Raw genomic sequence first — 21,300 nt, 5'->3', positions numbered from 1 at the left:
TCAAACAACCTTGTTTAGGAGTTTTGGTCCTTTATTTAAAAAAAATTAATCATTTCAGTTGGTATAATCCCTTCAGGCAGCAATAAATTTCAAGCTCCTGTGAACTTATTCCTCTTTCACTCTTCAGTCGTCAAAGAAAAAAGCCTGACGGCCTCAATGTGTGCAGAAAACTGTACAGCCCTAATGCTTGTACGGTTTCCTTTATATTCTTGAAACTTATCTGGCTCTGCTAGAACTCTTTGGTGGCAGGAATTTTAAAGAATATTCATTTTGAAGGGCCAAGAACAAGAACCGTGCTTGCATGTGGATGACAGGCACAAATACAGAGAAAATTCATTTTAGCCAAAATACCTGAATTTGTGAGTATGAAGTGAAAAGCAGTGAACTGCTATGTGTTAGCATGTTGGCTCCTGTCCCTCCTGATGACCTGTTGAAGGTGTTTCTGAGTTTTACTTGAAGCATGCTGGGAAGCGTTCTAGCACCTCGTCATCCAGAATCTGAACGTCGTGTTCGAGAAAATGTATGCTGATCTGTGATTCCAGCCAAATGCAAGGAGCATCTCAGTAAAACTGAGACTTCAGAAAGGGTCAAAAACTTCCCTCTAGTCATCGTTTACATCTACAACATCAGTATGTTATCCACAGGTTTACCCTGGGATCCAAAGACTCATTTAAATGTACTACTGTATGTAGACAGTTGCAAATCCCAAACGAAGACCAACAGGTGCCAATTAGTTTCTTGAAATGTATTTCATAAAAACCCATCAAGCAGCAGTCTGCTGAAACACACACACACACAAAAAAGCAACATTCTTGCTTTAAACAAACACATTTGGCCACATACGCACACAAATGATACATTAACACACTTAAACACAAGGGACCCTCCCGTTTCCATGGCAACAGACGGACATGGTTATGAAGATGTGAGTCCTGATATGACTCAGATAATGAGAGTGAAGGTGTCCTGGGCTCAAAGTGAGGATTGGAGACTTATTAATGTCCTTGGTCCAATATCCTAAACAGTAGTTGATGATCTTACTGTGCCGGTCAGGTAAACAAACTCAATCCAAACTGAGTGTGAAATGTTTTAATATCAGTGAGAACTCAACCTTTTAATAAAGGAAACATCCACATATCCACATGACCCCTAAAAAATCATTAAGTCCTGGATGTCCCATGATGCCGTAAAAAGATCTTTCAGAAAGAAATGACTGCTTGCTTGACAAGTTTTTAAATCAATGAAAGGGGGGAAAAAAAGGCATTTCCTTCCTGCCTCTTCAGAGGAGAGCTTGATAAACAACTACTGATGAACAGGGGAACAGTGGAACAATGATTTCACATCCTCTAACCCAGCAGAAAACGATGAGCTTCTAATGCTTAATGAATAGGTGAGATGTGAATGATATGCTGATGGACTTAGAAATAAAATCTTTGGACAAACAAGCCTGAGGACGAATCAATTAGGGTTAATATTCTCAAATTAAGCTTATCTTTTTCTTGCTGTAAACGTCTTGGGGTTCTGATATATTTAAATCTAGCCATTTCCAGCTAAACAAGATCCCCACTGCTCAAAAAATACACCTGATTGTAAACAAACATGGTCTGTTTGTGTCAGCCAAAAATCAATTTGCCAATGTGCTTCCTATTTTGAAACATCTTTTACAAAACAAATTGACATTTGCACTTTCAGAGGCAAAAGATGAAGTTAATCCAAGTAAGTAATAAAAATATTAATTAAAAACAACTTTCTTCTTTAGCCTTCTTTGTTCTATTGACAATTAAGACATATCAGCCTAAATCTATATGTGTGTAGATGTACAGCCATGTATGAATGATGGTTTCATGTTGCATTAAGTGGAGTCAACAGTGTTTTCTGATATGTATGCTTTGGCTGAGCAGAAGCAGTCTCGTTGCTGATGCTGACTGCTGGCAGTCACACCACAGATGCCGCCTGGCTACAGTATAGAAAGTGACGTGACCAACTGACGGCCTCAAGATAAACACTTTCTACAAGCTATCACTGCTTGTGACATTATTCATGCTTTACTTATCATAATCTAATTAATACATCAATATAAGCTCTTTGTTTTTGTTGCCAAATGCCATGCCAACGCATATGCTAAATTACCCTTTTCTGCATCTGGAAATTTGACTGTATGAATAAAAAATATTTCATTAATCCCAGGGGGAAATTGCAAATGCAATACCAATCAGCCACAAGATTAAAACCACTGACAGGCAAGATGAGTAGAACAGTGTTCTGCTGGGAATACCTGCATCCTAGTCTAAGGGAGTTCACTTAGCCTCTAAACTGGGGAGCAAACTCAGTCCACAAAGAACCTACCCCACAACCCACAAGACCCAAAGGACCTAATGCCAAAATATTGCCGTCAATGATAGCCAGCACACTTTATGGCAGGTGGTCATACTGTTATGGCTGATCGATGTAACTACAATATATAATAATAAAAAGTATGGGCACATAAATAATATTATAGGAATATGGGCCCAACAGGCTGTTGTCAAGAGCTGACATTATAAAAACTGCATCCAGTCCACTTGCAACTTTATACACTTCAAAATGTTTAATGAGGCCAATTTTCTAAAAAGATCATCTCCCCATCTATAGTTTGTTAGCTTAACAGAAATTGCATTTGGCTACCTGAGATTGGAGATGATACACGGATGTAAAAGACACTCAACTGTAAAACCATATAAATATAAAAAAATGGGTGGAGTTTACTACTGTAGGTAAATCATTAGTAGCAGAAAATGAACATTCACGCTGAGATATGATTGTCTCATCTTACTACCAGTGACTGCATATTTCCTATGACAAAAATAAAATTCTAGGAAACGCTCAAACCATTTTATTCCCAACTGGACAAGTACCTGCAAGGAGGTACACATGAGAAGTACAACGCAATGGAACAAAACTGCATATGAAACCTAACCATCAAATTTCAATACATGTCTAGATATTGTTGCTCCACAAAGTTCACTGGACTGAAACAGAGACAATTAAAGGTTTGCAATCAGCTGAACTTGTTTTTCTGTGATAACTCTGATCACCCAGTCAAGCCACAACATACTTTCTGACAGAACATTGCGAACAAAACATAAGGAAAGAGTGAGACTTAAATATCTACTGAAGCATCCAAACAAATAGAAGGAAATTTTGCAGAAATCAGAGTACACTGCAAGCTCACAAAGTACATTAGAATAACATAAAAAGATTTGCAGCAGTATAGTGTAGAAAAGGAGCACGGACACAGATTTAAATAAATATAGCCTGGGGATATGCATAATGGGCATTTTCAGGCCAGGTGTGGATGTGCAGCTCTTGGTTTTTGATACTGAATCTCCAAAATCAAACTGAAATGTACAGCTAGCTACAAGCACTGTAAATGAAGGTTAAACAACAAAGCAGAAAAGCAACAAATGCCTATGAAATCCAAAACACACACTTCCAAATCACCTGAGATCACACCCCACCCTGTTGAGACAGCAAACTTAAGCAAATACTCTACAAAAAGTCAGGGACACTTCTATCTCCAGGGTAAAAAGTAGGCCTTTGTTGACAGGTCAGGCTGTACTGAAAGCAATCTTCACCTTCACCGCTGACACAGCAAGATATCTGTTAGGGTTAGGCTGCTGTAGTGGGCTTAAGAGGATGAATAACAATCTTACTCCATAACTAGTTGACCTACTAACTGCGGGGCAGATGCTGATTTTCTAGTTGCCTGGCTAAATGGATATTTCCCCACCTGTGCTTCTATTTGCCTTACCCACTTGTTGTGTGACTGGCAGGTAAACAAGTTTGTTGACAGGCATAACTCATGTTGGAATGACAGGCTGAGTCAGTGACAGACCCCAACAACACATCATTAAACTGGCCGAATCATACAGTGACATCACTGAACTGTAGCCAACAGCACCACCTCTGATAAAACCCAGTGATACCTGGAATATTTCAGTAAGGAAGAGAGCCAGACAGGCCTGGATCTTGTTATCTCAAGTTAATCCCATGTCAAAAAAGTATAATGAAGGGCCAACAGAGATGGTCAAAAGATAATTAATATTGCATATCAAAACAATAAAGTACCCCCCACACACACACACTTTTTTTTTCCTTTTATTTAATTTTGTTCTCCACACTGATGTCCTACTTACTGCTCTGCCCTCCTGAGAGGAGGTTTTACTGACCATCTCTTTGTGTCAAAGTTATTAATGCACTGCATTATAACTTTAAGTGGGAGTAATTGTACAAGGCCTAAACAAACTAATTACCCTTGAGCAGATGTGGAGTCTAGAGCAATATGAAATGCAAAGTTTCCAGTCAAAGTGAAATAACAGCCACAGGCAGGTTTCAGAGTTTTAAAAGGAGCAGCAATAATTTGGGAACCTTTATCAAAAAATTAAACACACATAACATCAGGGCTGCTGTTTTGACTACTTCTATAACTACTTGACACACGACTTGGCTAAATGCTGAAGTAAATGGTGTAACATGTAGAGACTCCAGTGTGTATACAAACTGACCCCCCCCCCCCCCCCCCCCCCCCCCCCCCCCCGAAAAATCATCTCATTTTTGTCTGTATGATTAAACTGTACAAATCACGTGCTTTTCATTTGCAGAAGAGCATGCAGTTTGACACTCAACATTTCCGTCTCCATAATCCAAATAATTTATTTTTTATTGCTAAAGAACCTTCAACTAGCTTTTTTTTTAATTATACATTACTTCATCGCATGGTCCCACAAATGATTTCCTTTCTGACAGGATATGCAACTGAGAATTTCAGGAGCTTCTACCTCGTGTTTCGGGTCTGTTGGATGAAACCATGCGCAGTGGCCAAAAGCGCAGCGGCAACAAATAACACCTTCCTGGATAAAAAGCCACCATCACCTCCAAAGCTGAAACGCGTGGCGCGTCGTGGATGTAACATAAAAAAGACAAGCGGGTTCCAATCCGGTGTCCGGCTCATAATCCAGCCTTACCCTCTGCGGTGGTTATAAAGGATTTACGGTCACATTATCACGATCCAGTGGAAAGGCATTTATCCACTCGTGAGCGAGTTCTCAATAGCCACATGCACCGAGCACCATGAGGGAAGCGCTGGACGGATGTACTACTCTCCGGCTGGCCTGTCGAGCCCTGTAGCAGTTTTAAACCGTGTGTGTACGCATCCACTTACGCATCGTGGGCAGAGCGATGGAAACCTAACCAACCCGAATAAACTGCGCGATCTTCCGTGTTGATACGGAATCCAAAGTCAGTACACTGCTCAAGATTGGAAGCGCACGGCGGTTTGTTGCTGCCTGGGTCCGCGTCTATTGGTTCCCTTTCAGCTGGGGCAGCGTCAGCACACACACACACACACACACGTAGTCTCCATTTGCAACTCCATCGGCCCCCATGGGCGTGCGAGGCCGCGGGCTGTGACGCAAATGGCACTTGGTGATTTGCAAATGACATATCTTTCAAATTCAATGTCGATGTCATTGGGACTGGTCCGATTCAGCGGTTATTTCACGGGAAAAAATATCCATCCGATGGTGGGTGACGAGTACGTTCAGGCGGACGAGCACTTCGCTCTACGGGGATGCGGTTGCATAACTCGGGAAACTTAATAAAAATGTGCACGGAGAGAGCGATGTGCAGTTTTAGTGGATGATGTTTCGTGGTTGCTTCGATTTGATCCCGATGGCCTGCAACACTACACTCTGTACGCGAACAGTCATCGACTTTTGGCCACAGGAGGAACCAAGCAGTGCGTGTACACAGGAACCTAGTGGCCTCGCTATGGTGGATGTGTGGTGGCCAGTGCTAGGACGCATGCACGTAGCTGACGGGGCGAGACAGGACAGCCTGAGTGGGACTTAGGAGCACATTCACAGGCCATAAAGGGCCCGCATGAATACTATTGTGCTCTTTTATCCAAGAGTCCCCAACTATTTACAAAAGGTTGGCCAACACTAAAAATATCGCGGCGAAATGGTGGCGGCGGTTACAGCAGCTGCCACTGTTCTCTGCGCAAAGCAACAGCACAATCATTGCGCAGCGCCGGACTTCCCCAGTTTTTTGCAAAGTGTGTGGTTCGTCCTAAGCACTTTATTATTTTATTTTTCATCTTTGTCAGGCTGTCCTAGTCTGGCAGGCAGCAAACCAGAGCGCAGGGCAGTCGCCGTTCTCATGGCACGATTTGCATCGCCCCCATTATCCTCCTGAAAATCTCTTTTTACACGGTTATATTGTCAGGCTAAAAAAAGCCACTATTTTCAGCAACAAAGGAGCAGCTTAATTTGATCAGAGGAAAAGCCAAGTGCAAAACGCTCCTTTCAAGCCGTAAAAAAGAGGCCCCTCGTAACGATTGCAGCATGGCAGGGGAGTGCGGCGTAAAAACGAGCTAACCCGAATAAAATACACACAAAGACACAGCTCAGCGCTGCCACAAGAACGTCCATCACCATTATGGTAAAAACCACAAATCATCGACGGTCTTTTGGGTTAGCCTTTAGCCGATAAGAATGCTACCCTTCTGATTGTAAAACGCTGCGTTTTGCGGCTCCGTGCCACCTTTTCCAAGAAGCAGCTTGGCGCACAGGACCGGTGACCCTTCCATCTTTGCGCGTCCTTCTATCGAGCGAAATCATCAACTATCTCTTATTTTGACAGTTTTCTATCGAATGTAAGACGTCGCAGTAAGTGATTTTTACCTTTGAGGAAGTAAACGCTACGTGTAAAGGCTGCTACAAGTCTCTGAAACTATTCCTCTCCCCGCCGCGGCCAGGCAGAAACAAGAGGGCGATGACGCCATTTTCTGCAAAAACAACCATGCTCGGGAAGCCAGAGCGAAGAAGGTTTAACCCGCTCCGCAGCCCTCCAGTCCCGCTGAAACGTGTTTAAAACAAGTCCTTACCTTGTTTATCTCAGATGGGTGTTGGAATAACGTGATTCCAGGGATAAAACTACGCGGTCGTTGCTACTTCGAGACCAGAGATTGTTTATTTCGCCTCCCAGCGTCCCCGGTTCACTCTGAACAAGTTCCTCTGCGAGCCGCTGCCTTTGTGCACCCAGAGGAGAGCCACTCAGCATTAACCAGTCTCTGCGCAAAGGTGCACCCTACACGTCCAGTTTTAACTGGAAATACGAGGGTTTCGGGGCCAAACTGTGAAACAAACGGAAGGATTTAATCTAATTAGATTTTTTTTAAAGTTTAATAAATCGTTTTCTTTTTCACCACAGTCACGTTTGCAGTCCTGGTTTTATCGCCCAAAACGCGCAACCTTTTCAGGACACGCAGCTCTCCACGAGTCCACGACGCAAACGCAAAGTAAAGCAGGGGAGGTTACACCCTTCCAGAAGTTAATCCAACAGATATAGTTCTCTACTTTTCAGTAGTTTAATTAAATACCAAGTCATTCCCCGGATTAGCATTTGAAAGACAAAGATGTCACTGGCGTTCAGATTTGTGCCTAAAACATGTTAAAATATGTCATTTAAAAAACAAATCCCAACTTATCAGTTTTCTTCAATAAAGGATATAAGTGCATTTAAGCATGGCAATATACATACAAATTTTAATTTCTTTATTTAAAACTCGAAGAAGGATCCATAACTTTTAATTGAAACATCCCTTACTAAACTAGACTAACTCTGAATAAGGAAATAAATCATAACACATAAGTTTTCTCTTATTTAAAAAAAAAAAAAAAAAAACCTTTTTAGTGCCTCCTAGCAAAGGTTTGATAATCAATAAATTTTTCACTATTGCTATGGTTTCAAACAGCCTAATTTATGTGCCAAAACAAGTTATTAAAAATATACTTAACAAATGTATCTGGGCATGGAATGGTTAGCTAATGGGCTTTGTCAATGGGCCACAGAGCCCAAAAGATGAGATGTCTCCAGATCCTGAGCTGTTAACATAACTGTTCATCTGTTTAGTTAGATGGCCAATCAAACCACTTATGAAGTGTATAAAAAATAATATAAAAGAGATGCAAAGAGGATTAAAACTACTACTGAGTAAATTTACCAAGAGATAAATGTGAACTAACAAACTAGCAAAAAAAGGAAAAGTAAGAATACAAACAACTATCAAATAACTGTAAGTGGACAGAACAATCATCAAAACAACAACTTGGATGTAAGAGACACAAACCACTGCAATTACATGAAAAAAAACAACCAAGAGGAGACTCAAACTTACCACAAAAATACTAAACTAAACTAAATAACTAAACAGACAAACAAAATAAGCAAGTAAGTGTAAAAACTTGTCTTAAGAGAAGCATATATACATATATATATATATATATATATATATATATATACATGAATGTGTGTGCATGTATGTATGTATTTATGTATACAAACACGATAGACTAAAATAACCTTTATGAGATATAAAGAAGAAAAATAACTATGACCCCACTAAGCAACATCAGTGTTAACACAGAGACATGTAATGACCACAAAGTAAATCAAAACACTCATATATGGGAGGAATGGGGGTCTTTTACAAGTATTTGCCCATGGGTCTGTCTCATAATCCCCTCATAGATGTGGGTCAGTGGTTGACTCTTGGCTTACAAGGAACTTTAATAATGTTTTTAAATGTTTCCTATTCTTTTGCTTACTGAAATTAGCTATCTGACTAGCAATGCTAAAGTCAAAGTTAGCATAGTAAGTTTAGCAACAGGTTAGGCAGTGTTAGCAAAAAAATATATATAAGCTATCTAAAATGTTTTTAGCTTCACGCTAAGTGCACTCAGTAATTCTTCTTACATTTTTCCTTTTGATTATTCTTTTTTCTGGTCTACCTTTACAAATTACAGCTATGGGAGAAATATTACAGGAACAAACACAATTTAGAGACTGATTCATCCAGGCTAGTTAGCTTAACTGCTAGAGCCTAGCAACAGTTAATAAGTTATATTAGCAGTTATCCCTTGCTTTGAAAAGTGGTGCTAGGGTTTAAAAAATGTTTAAATATAACCTTATAAAATAAGGAAGACAGCAACTGTTAACAAAAAGCCAAAAATGTCATGTTATGCAAAAAACAGCATATTCTTACCTTATTTCCAGACTGTTGAAAACAAATGTATTTGCTTGTGTTGTTAGCTCAGTAAAACTGACATTAATTTGAAGGTAAATAAGATAAAAAATCAATTAAATAACAACTAATTTTGATTTCTTGGCTAACTAAGGGTAGCTAGCTGCCTTATTAAAAGAAGTGATGCTAATTGATATCAGCTGAGTCAGGTATCATGTAATAACAGTGAGCTTGATTAGACAGATGTGACAGATGTGCTGCTGATATAGAAACAAGGCTTTTACTGCTGGAGTAAAAGTTTTCTCAGTAAGAGCCAGAATTATACAGAGAACATTAATTTGTAAAAAGTTTCATAGCTTACAAAACCTTCATGCTGTTCATTATTACAGCATAATAGGGACTGTTGCTCTGATAAAGAGTTAAAAATATTAAATACTGAGCAATGAAATAACAGGGTCCTGCAAGGTAAAAGATTAAAGTACCTCCTCAGTGAAAGAAGTACTACACAAAAACAATATTTCAATAACAATAGGCTACTTACAGTTAAAATAATATTACATTCTTTATTGACACTTAACCTTTGGACCTTTGGACAACAATCAAGAGAAGAATTAATATTTTTTTAACAAATAAATTATATAACAGTTTAAAATATAGTAACAATAGGGAAATGGTCAAAACATGAAAAAGTAATGGGATAAAAAAAATATTTGGTATTAAATAACCAAATGAAGTTGCAGAGAAGGCTTCCAGGTTTACTTAAAGAAATTCTCAATAAAATTCATTACTCACTGGAAAATTTGCTCTAGGAAATGGTAGAACAGGCTATTAAGCATCAGTAAACAACCGAGGCTGCTGCAGGTGGAACTAAATTAAACAAACTCATCTATAGTTAGAATATAGAACATACAGTTGATGTAGACAATGAGAAGACTTAACTTAGCAAGTAATTGAGGAAAAATGGCCACTTTTTACCACTGCTAAAACAATGGGAGCCTAATTAATGTTTTCTCATGTCATAAAAACCCTTTAATTTAAAAGGGTCAGGTTTTTAAGTTTATTCTCAGAAAAAGTTATTACGTTTTAAGTTTAGTAGAATTAGTAAAAGTAAGCATTATTTTCTATTTTACAGTTTGTCACTAGTTTTGTGGTCTTAGAAATAAATGTGACTGATTAAAAAACAAAATAGTGGTACCATCTGCTTTAGTAGGATTTTTCATACGTATAGATATGGATATGGAATGCAATGTTCTCATTGGTCATCAAACAATGATCATTAGCATCACTAGCATCACCCCCTTGAAGTGAAGCCCTTTGGTAAAAATAAAAAACTGTATTGCTACCTTGAAATACAAAGTGCATGCAGACAAAAAACATTTGATAAACTACAACCTAAAGGTTACAGCTTCAGGCAGCACTTAAATTTTGATGCAAGCACACTGATGAAAGGGGGGAAAAGCTTGTTTTGCTACACCTATTGAAACAGATGCCAGCATTATCCTGACAGCAGAAATATATTTTAGGTTGAATATCTTAATGAGACAATGTGCAGATCCATTAAGGAATCAAACTCTTACACAAATCAAGAAAAGACAAACACTGAATAAGTAAGGGTTGAGTGGACTCTAAGAAGTTCCATAAGAGTGATAATCCCTGCTAGCTCTTTCCCTTAGACTCATGAAACCCCCGCAACAAAAGATGCCCACCACTATCGCCTATACACAATTAACTAAAGCACCAGCATTATTCCATTATCATAAGAATGCTGTTTGCAGTAGGGGGGAGAAACTCCTCGGCATTCATGGACATTGTCGAATAGAACTGAGAGCTTTTATCTTCTCAATTACATGCAAGCTGCATTTTTAACACCACCTAGTGAAATGTTTTGATACTTTCTGTGCACGATCATTTGTTTATGCTGGCCATTTAAACTGACTTGTTCACAATTACAGGCTAGAAAGTAGCATTTTGCGGGGACAGGGAGACTTTTGAGGATGCAGGACTTTAGTGAAACTTCCAGTGGAAGCACAAAAGTAAGCAAAATTATGAAATCAGTCTGATAAAATCCTTAAAAGTGTTAGATTTCTCTGTAGGATTATCTGAATAAATGCACTTTTATGTACCGTTCTTTACCCAACTTTACCCCCCACCCATACCATCTTGATCTGATAACATTTGTTGGGGTGGTGTTAGAGATAAATGACCACAAGGTGTCAATGTTGCCAGGAATGTATTTTGCTGTGTGTCATTTCAGTCCATTAATGGGAAAGATGTCGAGGAGAGCAGCAGGTGAAAGAGGCTGCTGGATGTCATGCTCAAATAAATCTAATTGGATGTAGCGATTTGTCTGGAGAGCAGTAATAGATGGTAGCATGGATGTGTGTGCTTGTAAGAGAAGCCACCACTTTAAGCGTGGTTTGAAGTGTGCCACAGCAATGCTTGAGACTGCTCAGGCCACAGTCATTTCAGATTTAACACAGCAGGTTTCAGCTCTGCGCTCTCCATCACACTCTAGTCATATTTAGATTCTTGCACTGTTTTTATTTTTGTTGCTTTTAAATGGACCCTTTTCTGCTTTTTTAAAAGCTGAGCTGAACAGGAATCACGAAGCAATAATAAATCAGCTCCTTTTTGTGGAAAAACTCGTATAAACACGAACTTATGGTCCACACAGAGCGATCCATTGGGTATCAAGACATCAGCGGATCAACATTTTAATTTCTCTTTCACTTTGATGTGCAGTGTAACTCTTTTACCGCACCCCCTTCTCTCAAATTAAGGTCCCTTTTTTAATCTGATCACATGCACTTTCATTTACTGTGATGACGGAATTATCATGAGAAAGGCCACATGAATTTATCTACAACTCTTAAACTAAAGACCAGATGGGCTTTCTATTCACATCTTTCACCTTCAGCCTCAAACTCAAAATGTTTGATAAGAACACTTTTCTGCTCATAACACCGAGAGAGATTTACTTATTTTATTACTTGGTTGGGTACAACAGACCACTGGATAACCTACAAACCCTCAGGTTTTCAATTGGGTTACATTTAAAATAATAAATAAGGAGGTTTAAATATTTGTACAAAAACCAATCTACATTTAATAATGACCTGATTTTATCAGCGGAGGTCAAATCCCAAAAAAGATATATATATATATATATATATATATATATAGGGTCCAGCCAGGCATACTTCCTGTGAACCCACCATCTGCAGGTGATATCTGCGAGGCTCCGGTGTAAAGTGGACTCTGCAGTGGTCAAAGATGGAGGCCGTGGAAGTATAATGCTGCAGAATCTGGCTAAAGTGGCATAACATCACTTTAATGGTGTGGAGGGTTGCAAGTTTGTGCAAGAGATTGAGAAATATCAGTTACATTTAAATGAGTTAATCTCAATCACCCTGGTTGAACTTACAAGACTGCTGTTTTTGCTTATGTGCTCAACAACAGTTGAGATTACCCAGTTTTCCTGGAGTCTCTGGGTAGGGTACTGGAAGGTGCATCAAATAGGGACGCTACTGTCCTGCTGGTGGACTTCAACACTCGTTGGTGACAATAGCAACACAATTTGAAAGGCATAATTTGGAGAAACAGACTGTCCAATCGAACCCTGAGAGATGTCAGTCCAGTTTGCCAATAATAAGCACCATGTTTAAGATAGGAGTGTTTGTAAGTGCACCTGGCACCAGGACACCTTCAGTCGCAGATCAATAATTGATTTTGTAACTCCCTGAGCTGAACTGAAAGGTGAAGCTGTTAATTTGCCAGTCAATCTACATTCTTATCCTCATCTATGGCTATGAGCTGTGATTAATGACTGAAATAAAAGTTTGTAGATACAAGCAGAGGAAATTAGCTTCCTCTAAAGGGTGGTAAGGCTTGTCCATAGGGACAGGTTAAGGTGCTCAGTCATCCATGAGGAGTTCAGTTCCTAGTTGAGATGGTTTAGGAACCTGGTTAGGATGCTTTTCAGATGTCTCCCAGGAAAGATGCGTTGGACATGTTCTATTTGGACAAGGCCTTGGGGATAGGTCCAAAAGCTACTGAAAAAGAAGAAACTAAAGAAATTATATTCCTTAGTTGGATTGGGAACAACTCATTGTCCTCCTAGAAACATTGAAATAGGTAACTGAAGACAGGAAGAGATCCGGGGGATGTCTGCTTAGACTGTGACATCTGCAACACAATTCCAGACTAAAGGCAGATAATCAGTCTTTAGATGTTAGGATCATGTAAAGGATTAGATTTCTATAGCACTTTTCAAGGCACCCAGCGCTCTTTACAGTGAATCCATTATTCAATTACCCCACGTTTGCACTCGGTGGTGGTAAGCTACATGTGTAGCCAAACCTGCCCTGGGGCAGACTGACTGAAATGTATCAGCCAATCTGCTCCAAAGGCAATATTTAAACACATTCATGCCCCAGCAATGCCGACACTGGAGGCAAATAGAGTGAAGTGTCAACAGATTGACTAGGATGAAGCGGGATTCAAACCACCAACCTTCCACTCATTAGACAATCTTCTTTACCTTCTGAGCCACTGCATCCCAATCAAAGGGTCAAAGGACAGGATCTCCATACCTACAGCTCTTGTGGGATGTTCCTGGTGTCAGTGGTCCAGGCCGCCGACAGTCATGGGTGACCAAAGTACATGGAAAGCAAAGGCCAGTCCATGTCATCCAAACAGTAGTAAAGCTGTTGGAGCTTGAATGGTTGGACAACATTAATGTTCATTATAACGGAAGGATATCAGAACACAGTGCATCATAGTGCATGGAGCCAGATCCCTCAGGTCATCAGGGTCAAGTCTACTTTCGGTTCCCAGCTTTAGAACATGAAGAGGCAGCTTTTAATTTTTAGGGTCCTCACATGTGGAATAAACTCCCCACTCTAATGCTTTTAATGTTTTATGTAAAGCACTTTGAGTACCTAATTGGCTCTACTTGACTTTACTCAACTCTACTTGGTTTAGGTCATTTTCGATTACATTTGAGTACCACCTCAATGTGGGTAGGGCCATTATGACAATAAGTGACCCGCAGTCTGCAGGTATTATTCTTAGCTTGAGTCAACTCACTAGGGATCCTGGCCAAGTAGGTGCTAAAAAAACACATTGTACCAGGTGCAACTATCTAATGGAAAACCTCAATAACCAAGTTGAGTAAAGCCAAATGAGCAGAAGTGGAAAAAATAATTTTGTTGTATATATAGCTGCATCTCCACAGACCAATGGAGTGGATCAGACTGAACAATGGAGCAATGGAATAATCACATTTCCTTTTATATCATGTGAATGGTTTGGTCCTAGTACATTGCTTACCTGGGGAAGACATGGAGCCAGGGTGTATGTGCTAGCATGTGCAATGTTATGCTGGAAAATAATAGGTCCAGCCATTTGTTTGAATAATACCATCTACTGTACCCAAATACGTTTGGTCACTAAGTGTCCTCCTTCACATCAATATTTTCTGATGGCAGTATCCTCTTTTGACAAGAAAAACACACATTGCAAAAGGCTTCATGGAGAATGGCTTGAGAAACACAAGATTGAGGTGTTGGCCTCCAGATCCATACAGTTATTTGTGGGATGTGCTGGACTAAGGAGTCCAATTCATAGTCACCATTTATGTGTCTTTAAAAGACGTCCTACTGACAGTTTGGTGCCAGGTATCACAACATATCTTTAGAGGTTTTGGGATGTCCATCGATGAGTCAGGGCTGCTTTAAAAGGAGAACCTGCTCGGTATTAGAGGTTTGTCATAATGTTATGGCTGATCAAGCAAGAATAGGAGTTTTAAAAACTACAGCAACTGGTTTAAGTACTTGTGATCATAACCTGTCAGCACTTTTATTTATTATTATTTGTGACCTGAGCATAGTCTGTATCAACTTTTGATATGTTATCAGGTTTAGATTATCTTTTAAACAGAAGGGTTAAATGATTTGCAAACAGATTCTATCTTCATGTTTTGGAAACACGGATGTGAAAATGCAGGAAAACTGTAGAAATATGGACAAGATACTAGCTTCTATTTACATTAGGAGGACATTCTTCAGGCTTCAGCAGTTTAAAAATGAATAGTGAAAAATGTGTTACTAAAGTTTGAACAAGGCCATCACTGTAAGAATCAAAACATTTCTTTTTTTCTAACTTTTTCTTTTTTAACAAAGGACAATGAGTCCTCATTTTGGGCGGATGTCTAATTACAGAACACTATGTCCTTTATCAGGATGAGAGGATTTGATTGAACAGTCTGGGGATGAGATTGAGATGTCTAGCCAATCTGTAACACCACAATCTGACTTAATGTTACATTTGTAGCAAAAACATTGATGATTATAAGAATTTTTTTTAGGGACAGAGTCAATAACATCACCAGTGGATCTTTGCTTGGAATTTAACATGATGCTTCACATAATAAATGTCCACAAAGACAAGGGTTGATCACAACAGTTAAGATTTGGGGAGATTTGCTTGCAATGCATCAAGAGGGGGAGAAAATGTGGTTTTAATTTATCAGATGTTAGACCTGGACCTTGACCTAGCAAGCCATCCTGCAGAGAAGAAGCTTCTGATTCACAAACTGATATAATAAAAAAAAAAAAAAAAAAAAAAAAAGGTTCATAAGATCTACTTTCTGTAGAGGATGTGGTTAAAATGCAACTTTCATATGCTGTATGTGTTTGTCAGATCTAAGACTGAGAGGCTCCAGCACAAAACTACTCAAGATGCAGCCAAGATGAATGACATTAGTTTCAAAGATGTGATTTGGTAAATCACACTTGAGCAGGCGGCACATAAACATATATATTAGAGGATTAACAACTAAGTAGGCAATGGGCACTATAAGAGGAAAACCAGCACAGATCCTCTTTATCAAATAGTTGTTAGCATGTTTCAGCCTGGACAGGAAGTCTGTTGGGAAATAAAATCATAAACTGAAGTTTAATGGCCAAATACTCTAAGATATGGTCCTGAAAGCAGACATGACTTATTTCAGTGTTATATTTTGACTGAAAAATGCTCATTACATACACATCTGGTCAAATTTGAACAAAACTTCTATACTTTATAAAATATAACTCAAGTTACAGAGGAGAGTTTGCTTCTTTCTCCAGCAGTATAAAATGATCACACCAAGCACAAATGGTCATAAACTGCTTGAACAGAAAACATTCAACAGGTACTTGTAATGATGACAAGTGTAATATACAAAAAACATTCATCAGCAGTGGAGGATGCTCCTCACAATTTAAAAGCTGCTTCTTTAATTTACAAACAACACAGATCCACTTTAAGTCATTTAATAAAACTTGAATATAAGACCCTTAATTTTTATTTTTTTTTAAATACACCATGTTATGTCATCTTTGACTGGAAATCCATTTTATTTAATCCAACCCACTGAAATCCCACAAGGCAGTTTTTTTTCCCCTAGACGTCAACATTCATCACAGATCGGATCAGATAACGACAACAGTGTGCTGATTTGGGGGCCTGACTAACCAGGAAAATACTTTTCAACTTGTTTAACTTTAGCTCCCAGAAACACTTTTACAAATATAAAGGTATCTTTTAACATCTCAAATATTCATATAAATAAATGCTGATTAATGATTGGGGCAATATGAAAAAAGTGCAAGAACTAAACAAGAAAAAAAAAGGAACAGGAGGGTTTGAAAGAAGTTAAATTCTTTAAAATGCAACAGCAACAATGAGCTTTGTATTAAATTTTAGCTGCAAATAAGTAACCTCCTATTTCTGCAACTCGAACGTGGAAGTCAAGAGGCCTTTTCCTAAAGACACCATCATGTTTGAGAAAGTAGCTGTGGCTTTTAACCAATAAACTAATACTATACTAGCGTATCTGTTCTTATCTTATAATAAATTTGCAGACGCTGCACACGCTGCAAAAATCTTGCTGTCATGTTGGACAGTAAACTGTACACAGCAAGTACCCAGATACACCACGTACCTGCAGGTAAAGTCAACTCGGCAGGTATTAAACTGATCTAAACTGTTCTTACACACTGATCGATAAAGTATCATCACAGGAAGCACTTCTCAGTATTTTGGTAAAAAAGAAAAGAAAATAACACAAATACAATGGATTATGTACAATTCCTTCATCATTAAGTGCTTACATACAGTTAGTCGTCACTGAAGTTGTTGTACCTCGTGGGAGCGTTGCTCTGTTAAAAGGCAAATCAAAATGCTTTCAGTTACTTTTCCACTATCAGTGACTCCACATGAGAGGGTGTGGCACTGATCAGACAAACTGAGGGGCTTTAAATTCTTTTTTTTTTGGTGTTTTTCAACACATTATGGCATTTCTTGCCAAGAAAATCTATATAAATATCATTAAATGTACATACCATAAGCCATTTTTTAACCTATAAAAGGCTATCCATCATTGAATTTATCTGTTTCTGCATCACTCGACGTGGTCATGAGTCATTAGAGAAAATATATGCACAAGACTGGGGCTTTAATTATTGATTTTCCTTTTTAACTTAAAAGTATTGTCTGTTCAATCAGCTCTTACACTTTTGTTTCCATCTTATACATATTTAAAAGACAGCGGGGACTTAGAGGAATGGCTATGTCGCAGTTTCAGCACAGGGGACAACTGAGCCGCCAGAGACAAGAAATAGTACCTAGCTGAAGTAAGTGAATGCATTTTGACAAAGTTCTGACTTGTCATATCACAACAACCCAGATAATCACACTGACTAGACCCATCAGTCTTGGAAGATAAAGACATTTAAAAACTATAGCATGAAAAAAGGTGGAACCACAGGTAAACAGGTAATTTGGGCCCTTTAGTATGAGAGTTAAAAACAAAAATAGGACCTGGTTTGACAAAAAAAATAAAAATAAAATAATCCACCTTTGTTATTTAGCTAATGTTAGCAGTGTTTAGAAGACACACTGGTGACTCCCTGACCCATTATCTCTACAAAAGACAGAATTGAGGGGGAGGTCTGAACCTGATAAGGACCTGACAAAGAAGTCAACGTGAAACCTTTGAGACCATGGGATCAGATGACTAAAATGACTGTGTGCATACATGTAGTATAAGGTATGAAATTTGGACAAAAATATGTTGCAGCTTGAGAAAAAGCCACGTACATTTAGACAGATGACTTCATTTTCACAGCTACGATTACATTTTGAAACAGAACTAAACATTGGTTCATAAATCAAGCACTCGTTGGCTGGATATACAACTAAATGAAAATAACATGAACAGTAGCAACTGCCAAAAAGTTTCTATTTGGCTGTGTATGTGTGTGTGTGTGTGTATTAATAATGGGCTTTATTTGCTACTGAACAAATACTTGAATGTTTTGAGAAACTAGGCCATTCTCATTCTTATTGTAAATCACAGATCCAGGTTGGAGGGAAAATATACTCCCCTCTTTTACATCATATTAAGTAAAAGGGGGCAACTATTAATAAATACAAAAATAATAACAGATATGTACAGATATGAACTAATAATACTTTCAACATACCTTCAAAATGCCATTGAATCTTTTCTGTTTTTGCTGAAAATGTCTTCAACTCAAACCTTAATGGTCATTTAGACAAACATTATTTAAGAATGATAAATTATTATACAAAAAAAAAAAAAAAAAAAAAAAAAGCAATCCAACACCATTGTAATAATTCCATTTTGGATTCTAGTCAGGGAGTTTGCATTCCTCCCGATATCTAAACCAGAAAAAGAAAAACACAGAACAATTTCAATAAAGTCAGACTTCATCCTATAATGAAATACAATGCATTGACATGGCATCGTTGGTAACACAAATGCTGTTATGTTTTATTCCCTTCCCTCTCATGAACAGGTCTTTTGTGTGGCACCACTGCAGACGGCCGTGGAGTCCGCAAAGAAGGAGGCAAAAGGGGTACTGAGGACAGTAAGTGCACTTCGAACACAGGCATGCTGGGATGGACCGGGTGTACGGGGGAGCCGGTAAAAAGAGAAATGAACGAAGCTGGTTGGTACACAAAGAAACAAAGGAGGCGGCTAAAAGAGGGGAGAAAGCTGGATAAAACCCAGCCGAACCCGCTGTTATTTCTTCCCTCTTTGACTCAGTGAAAAACACTAAATGAGGAGAGCATAGCTGAAGTCCTACAGTAGTTGTGTCAGTAGGTCCTTTAACCATCAATCTCTCGAAAACAATCAGACAGCTTTCCTTGCCAGCACACTGGAAACAAAACTTAAGTAGTGGTGCTGTCAACAATGCCTGGTACACTTGAGGCAAACTCCCTTTACAGAGAACAGTTTTTGGGTTTTTTTTTTATTTTAATCTTGTTCTGTATAGACCACAAGCACAGTGAAGCAGAGCAGCTTTCCAACAAAAGGATCCATAATGAGGGGCAGGGAGTGGAAGTAACTGCCAGCCAACTGTGGGCGAGGACTTCACAGCCCCAATGTCACAGTGGGTGAGCTGAACTGTCATTGGATAAATAGTGGTGACATCGGCGAGATGAGGCAGTCTGATTGCTGCTGTCACTGGAAGAGTGGTGAGGTCAAAGGTCACAAACGGTGGTGGCCTGTGCAGCTGCCCAACATTCTGTCCATGGAACAGGTTTCTGTCAGTGATGCAACTTGGCCTGCAGAGACAAACACACACCTATTTACTGGCTGCTGTTTCTTGCTTCTAAAACTGTTTTACAGCACATATTATTTATTTAAAAAAAACAAAGCAGTTATATGATTACTTACTAACACTTTAAGCTTTGCACCTGTGTGCTGCCATTAGACCAAAAGATACACGCTCTAATGAGAACATGCAGATGGTTATCTGAGATCCCACCTTATCATGGTTTTCTGTTAACATTTGCATACTTGCAGCACCCACAACATACAAGTGAGAGCAAAGTAATACAATTACTCTTGGAAGCATAGGTCAGAAGAAATAAAGTCTGTTGCTAACACTTACCTGTCTCGGAGATTCAGGCGCTGAAGCCAATATCCCCCCGCTGTCGTTTGCTTTCCCAAAGAGGCTCTCTAACCCTCCCGGCCTGCTCAGCTTGCTGGCCTTCCCTTTGTAGGAGCTGGGACTCCTCCTCTTCCTCCCCTCTGCTCCTCCCCCATAAGCTAATGGTCCTGAGGGGGGAGCCATAGGCTGATGTGGGGCTGGCTCCCTGGGAGAATAAGGTATACTGCTGGTGGCAAGTTCTCGACTAACGAGGAGCAGAAAAGGATAAAAACTGTTAATAATAAAAGGCAATCACATTGTTTGCATTACATGTTGACACACTGCTCTGCTTTATATGATTACCCTCTCATACCTTCATTGTTTTAATGTAGTCCTGGCAGCAACCCCAATATCCCTTGTTAGGGCAATTAATCCCATTACAAAGAGGTATTATTAAACAGTTAAGGAATCATGTCATTCAATCCTGAATACAACGGTTAATTGGCAGTTTTCAAAGAGTTTTGAATAAATGTTTACAGCTCTGGACCAACCTGTTCTGTGAGTTGTAGCTTTGAGACCCATCAGCTCTGGATAGCCAGTCATCTGCACTGCTCAAAAGCCCATTATCCCCACGACCAAGTCCCTTTTTTCTGGCTGGGGAGGCACCAATCGCCCCCGAGCCTTGTAATGTCGGATGAAAGCTGCTGCCGTTCTTCTTGTGGTTCTCCACAGTCGGAAACAAGGAAGAAGATGAGAGGGAGGAAGAAGTGTGGGAAGAGTTTTTTCTCTTCTTGGGTGCCACAAGAGGGTCCTCCGTGTCTTTGGATGGTCGACTGGCCTTGTGCGTGCCATTACGGGCTTTTCCAAGCTTGAAAACCTGGGCTTGTGGAGAGTCTCTGACGCTAAACAACCCGGCAGTAGACGCAGATTGTGGAAACGTGGCAGTGTAGCAGAGGGTGTTGGAGGGGGAGGTGAGGAGAGGGGAGGCAATGGAGTTGGGAGAAGGAGCTGGCTGTGAAGAAACACAGGTACCAGATGGGGATAGGGAGGGGAGGCTCTCAGCAGCTAGAGGCACCTTCCTGAAACATTGTAGAGAGGATATTAAGGAGGTCAAATCAGACTGCACTAAACCCAAACTACTTATCAGTACTGTGAATTTTACTAAAAAAAAAAAAAAAGAAAAAAAAAAAGAATTTTTTAATTATTTCTGGACTTTAAATGATTCTCCAAATCTGATTTAATCAGATTCCCCAATTTTTCCCTCTTTTGTCATTCATGTTTTTCTCTCTG

The 21,300-nt window shown here is 39.3% G+C and overlaps 2 protein-coding genes across 4 annotated transcripts in view; both read right to left on the bottom strand.

The window, feature by feature from the left end:
• Positions 1 to 9,304, bottom strand: part of znf800b (zinc finger protein 800b) — a 28,599-nt gene extending 19,295 nt beyond the window's left edge. Inside the window, exon 1 of one of the 2 annotated variants that reach the window (XM_041977920.1) lies at positions 9,086 to 9,304. The gene's annotated coding sequence lies outside the window, so the exon portion shown is untranslated. Of the gene's footprint in view, positions 1 to 6,925; positions 7,229 to 9,085 lie in introns of those variants that run through there. The other variant, XM_041977919.1, reaches the window with a different exon arrangement.
• A 6,763-nt stretch (positions 9,305 to 16,067) lies between these two features.
• atxn7l1 (ataxin 7-like 1) overlaps positions 16,068 to 21,300 on the bottom strand; it is a 28,342-nt gene continuing 23,109 nt past the window's right edge. For both annotated transcript variants that reach the window (XM_041977639.1, XM_041977640.1), the window contains exons 10-12: positions 20,562 to 21,089; positions 20,032 to 20,275; positions 16,068 to 19,702 (exon numbers count right to left, since the gene is read on the bottom strand). In XM_041977639.1, the coding sequence (XP_041833573.1) occupies positions 19,685 to 19,702; positions 20,032 to 20,275; positions 20,562 to 21,089 (790 nt within the window). In that variant the 3' untranslated portion in view covers positions 16,068 to 19,684. The remainder of the gene's footprint in view (positions 19,703 to 20,031; positions 20,276 to 20,561; positions 21,090 to 21,300) is intronic.

Source organism: Melanotaenia boesemani, chromosome 23 (genome assembly GCF_017639745.1).
Source record: "Melanotaenia boesemani isolate fMelBoe1 chromosome 23, fMelBoe1.pri, whole genome shotgun sequence".
NCBI lineage: Eukaryota > Metazoa > Chordata > Actinopteri > Atheriniformes > Melanotaeniidae > Melanotaenia > Melanotaenia boesemani.
Note: the sequence above shows the minus strand (reverse complement) of the source record. Positions and strands in the feature narration are given on the sequence as shown.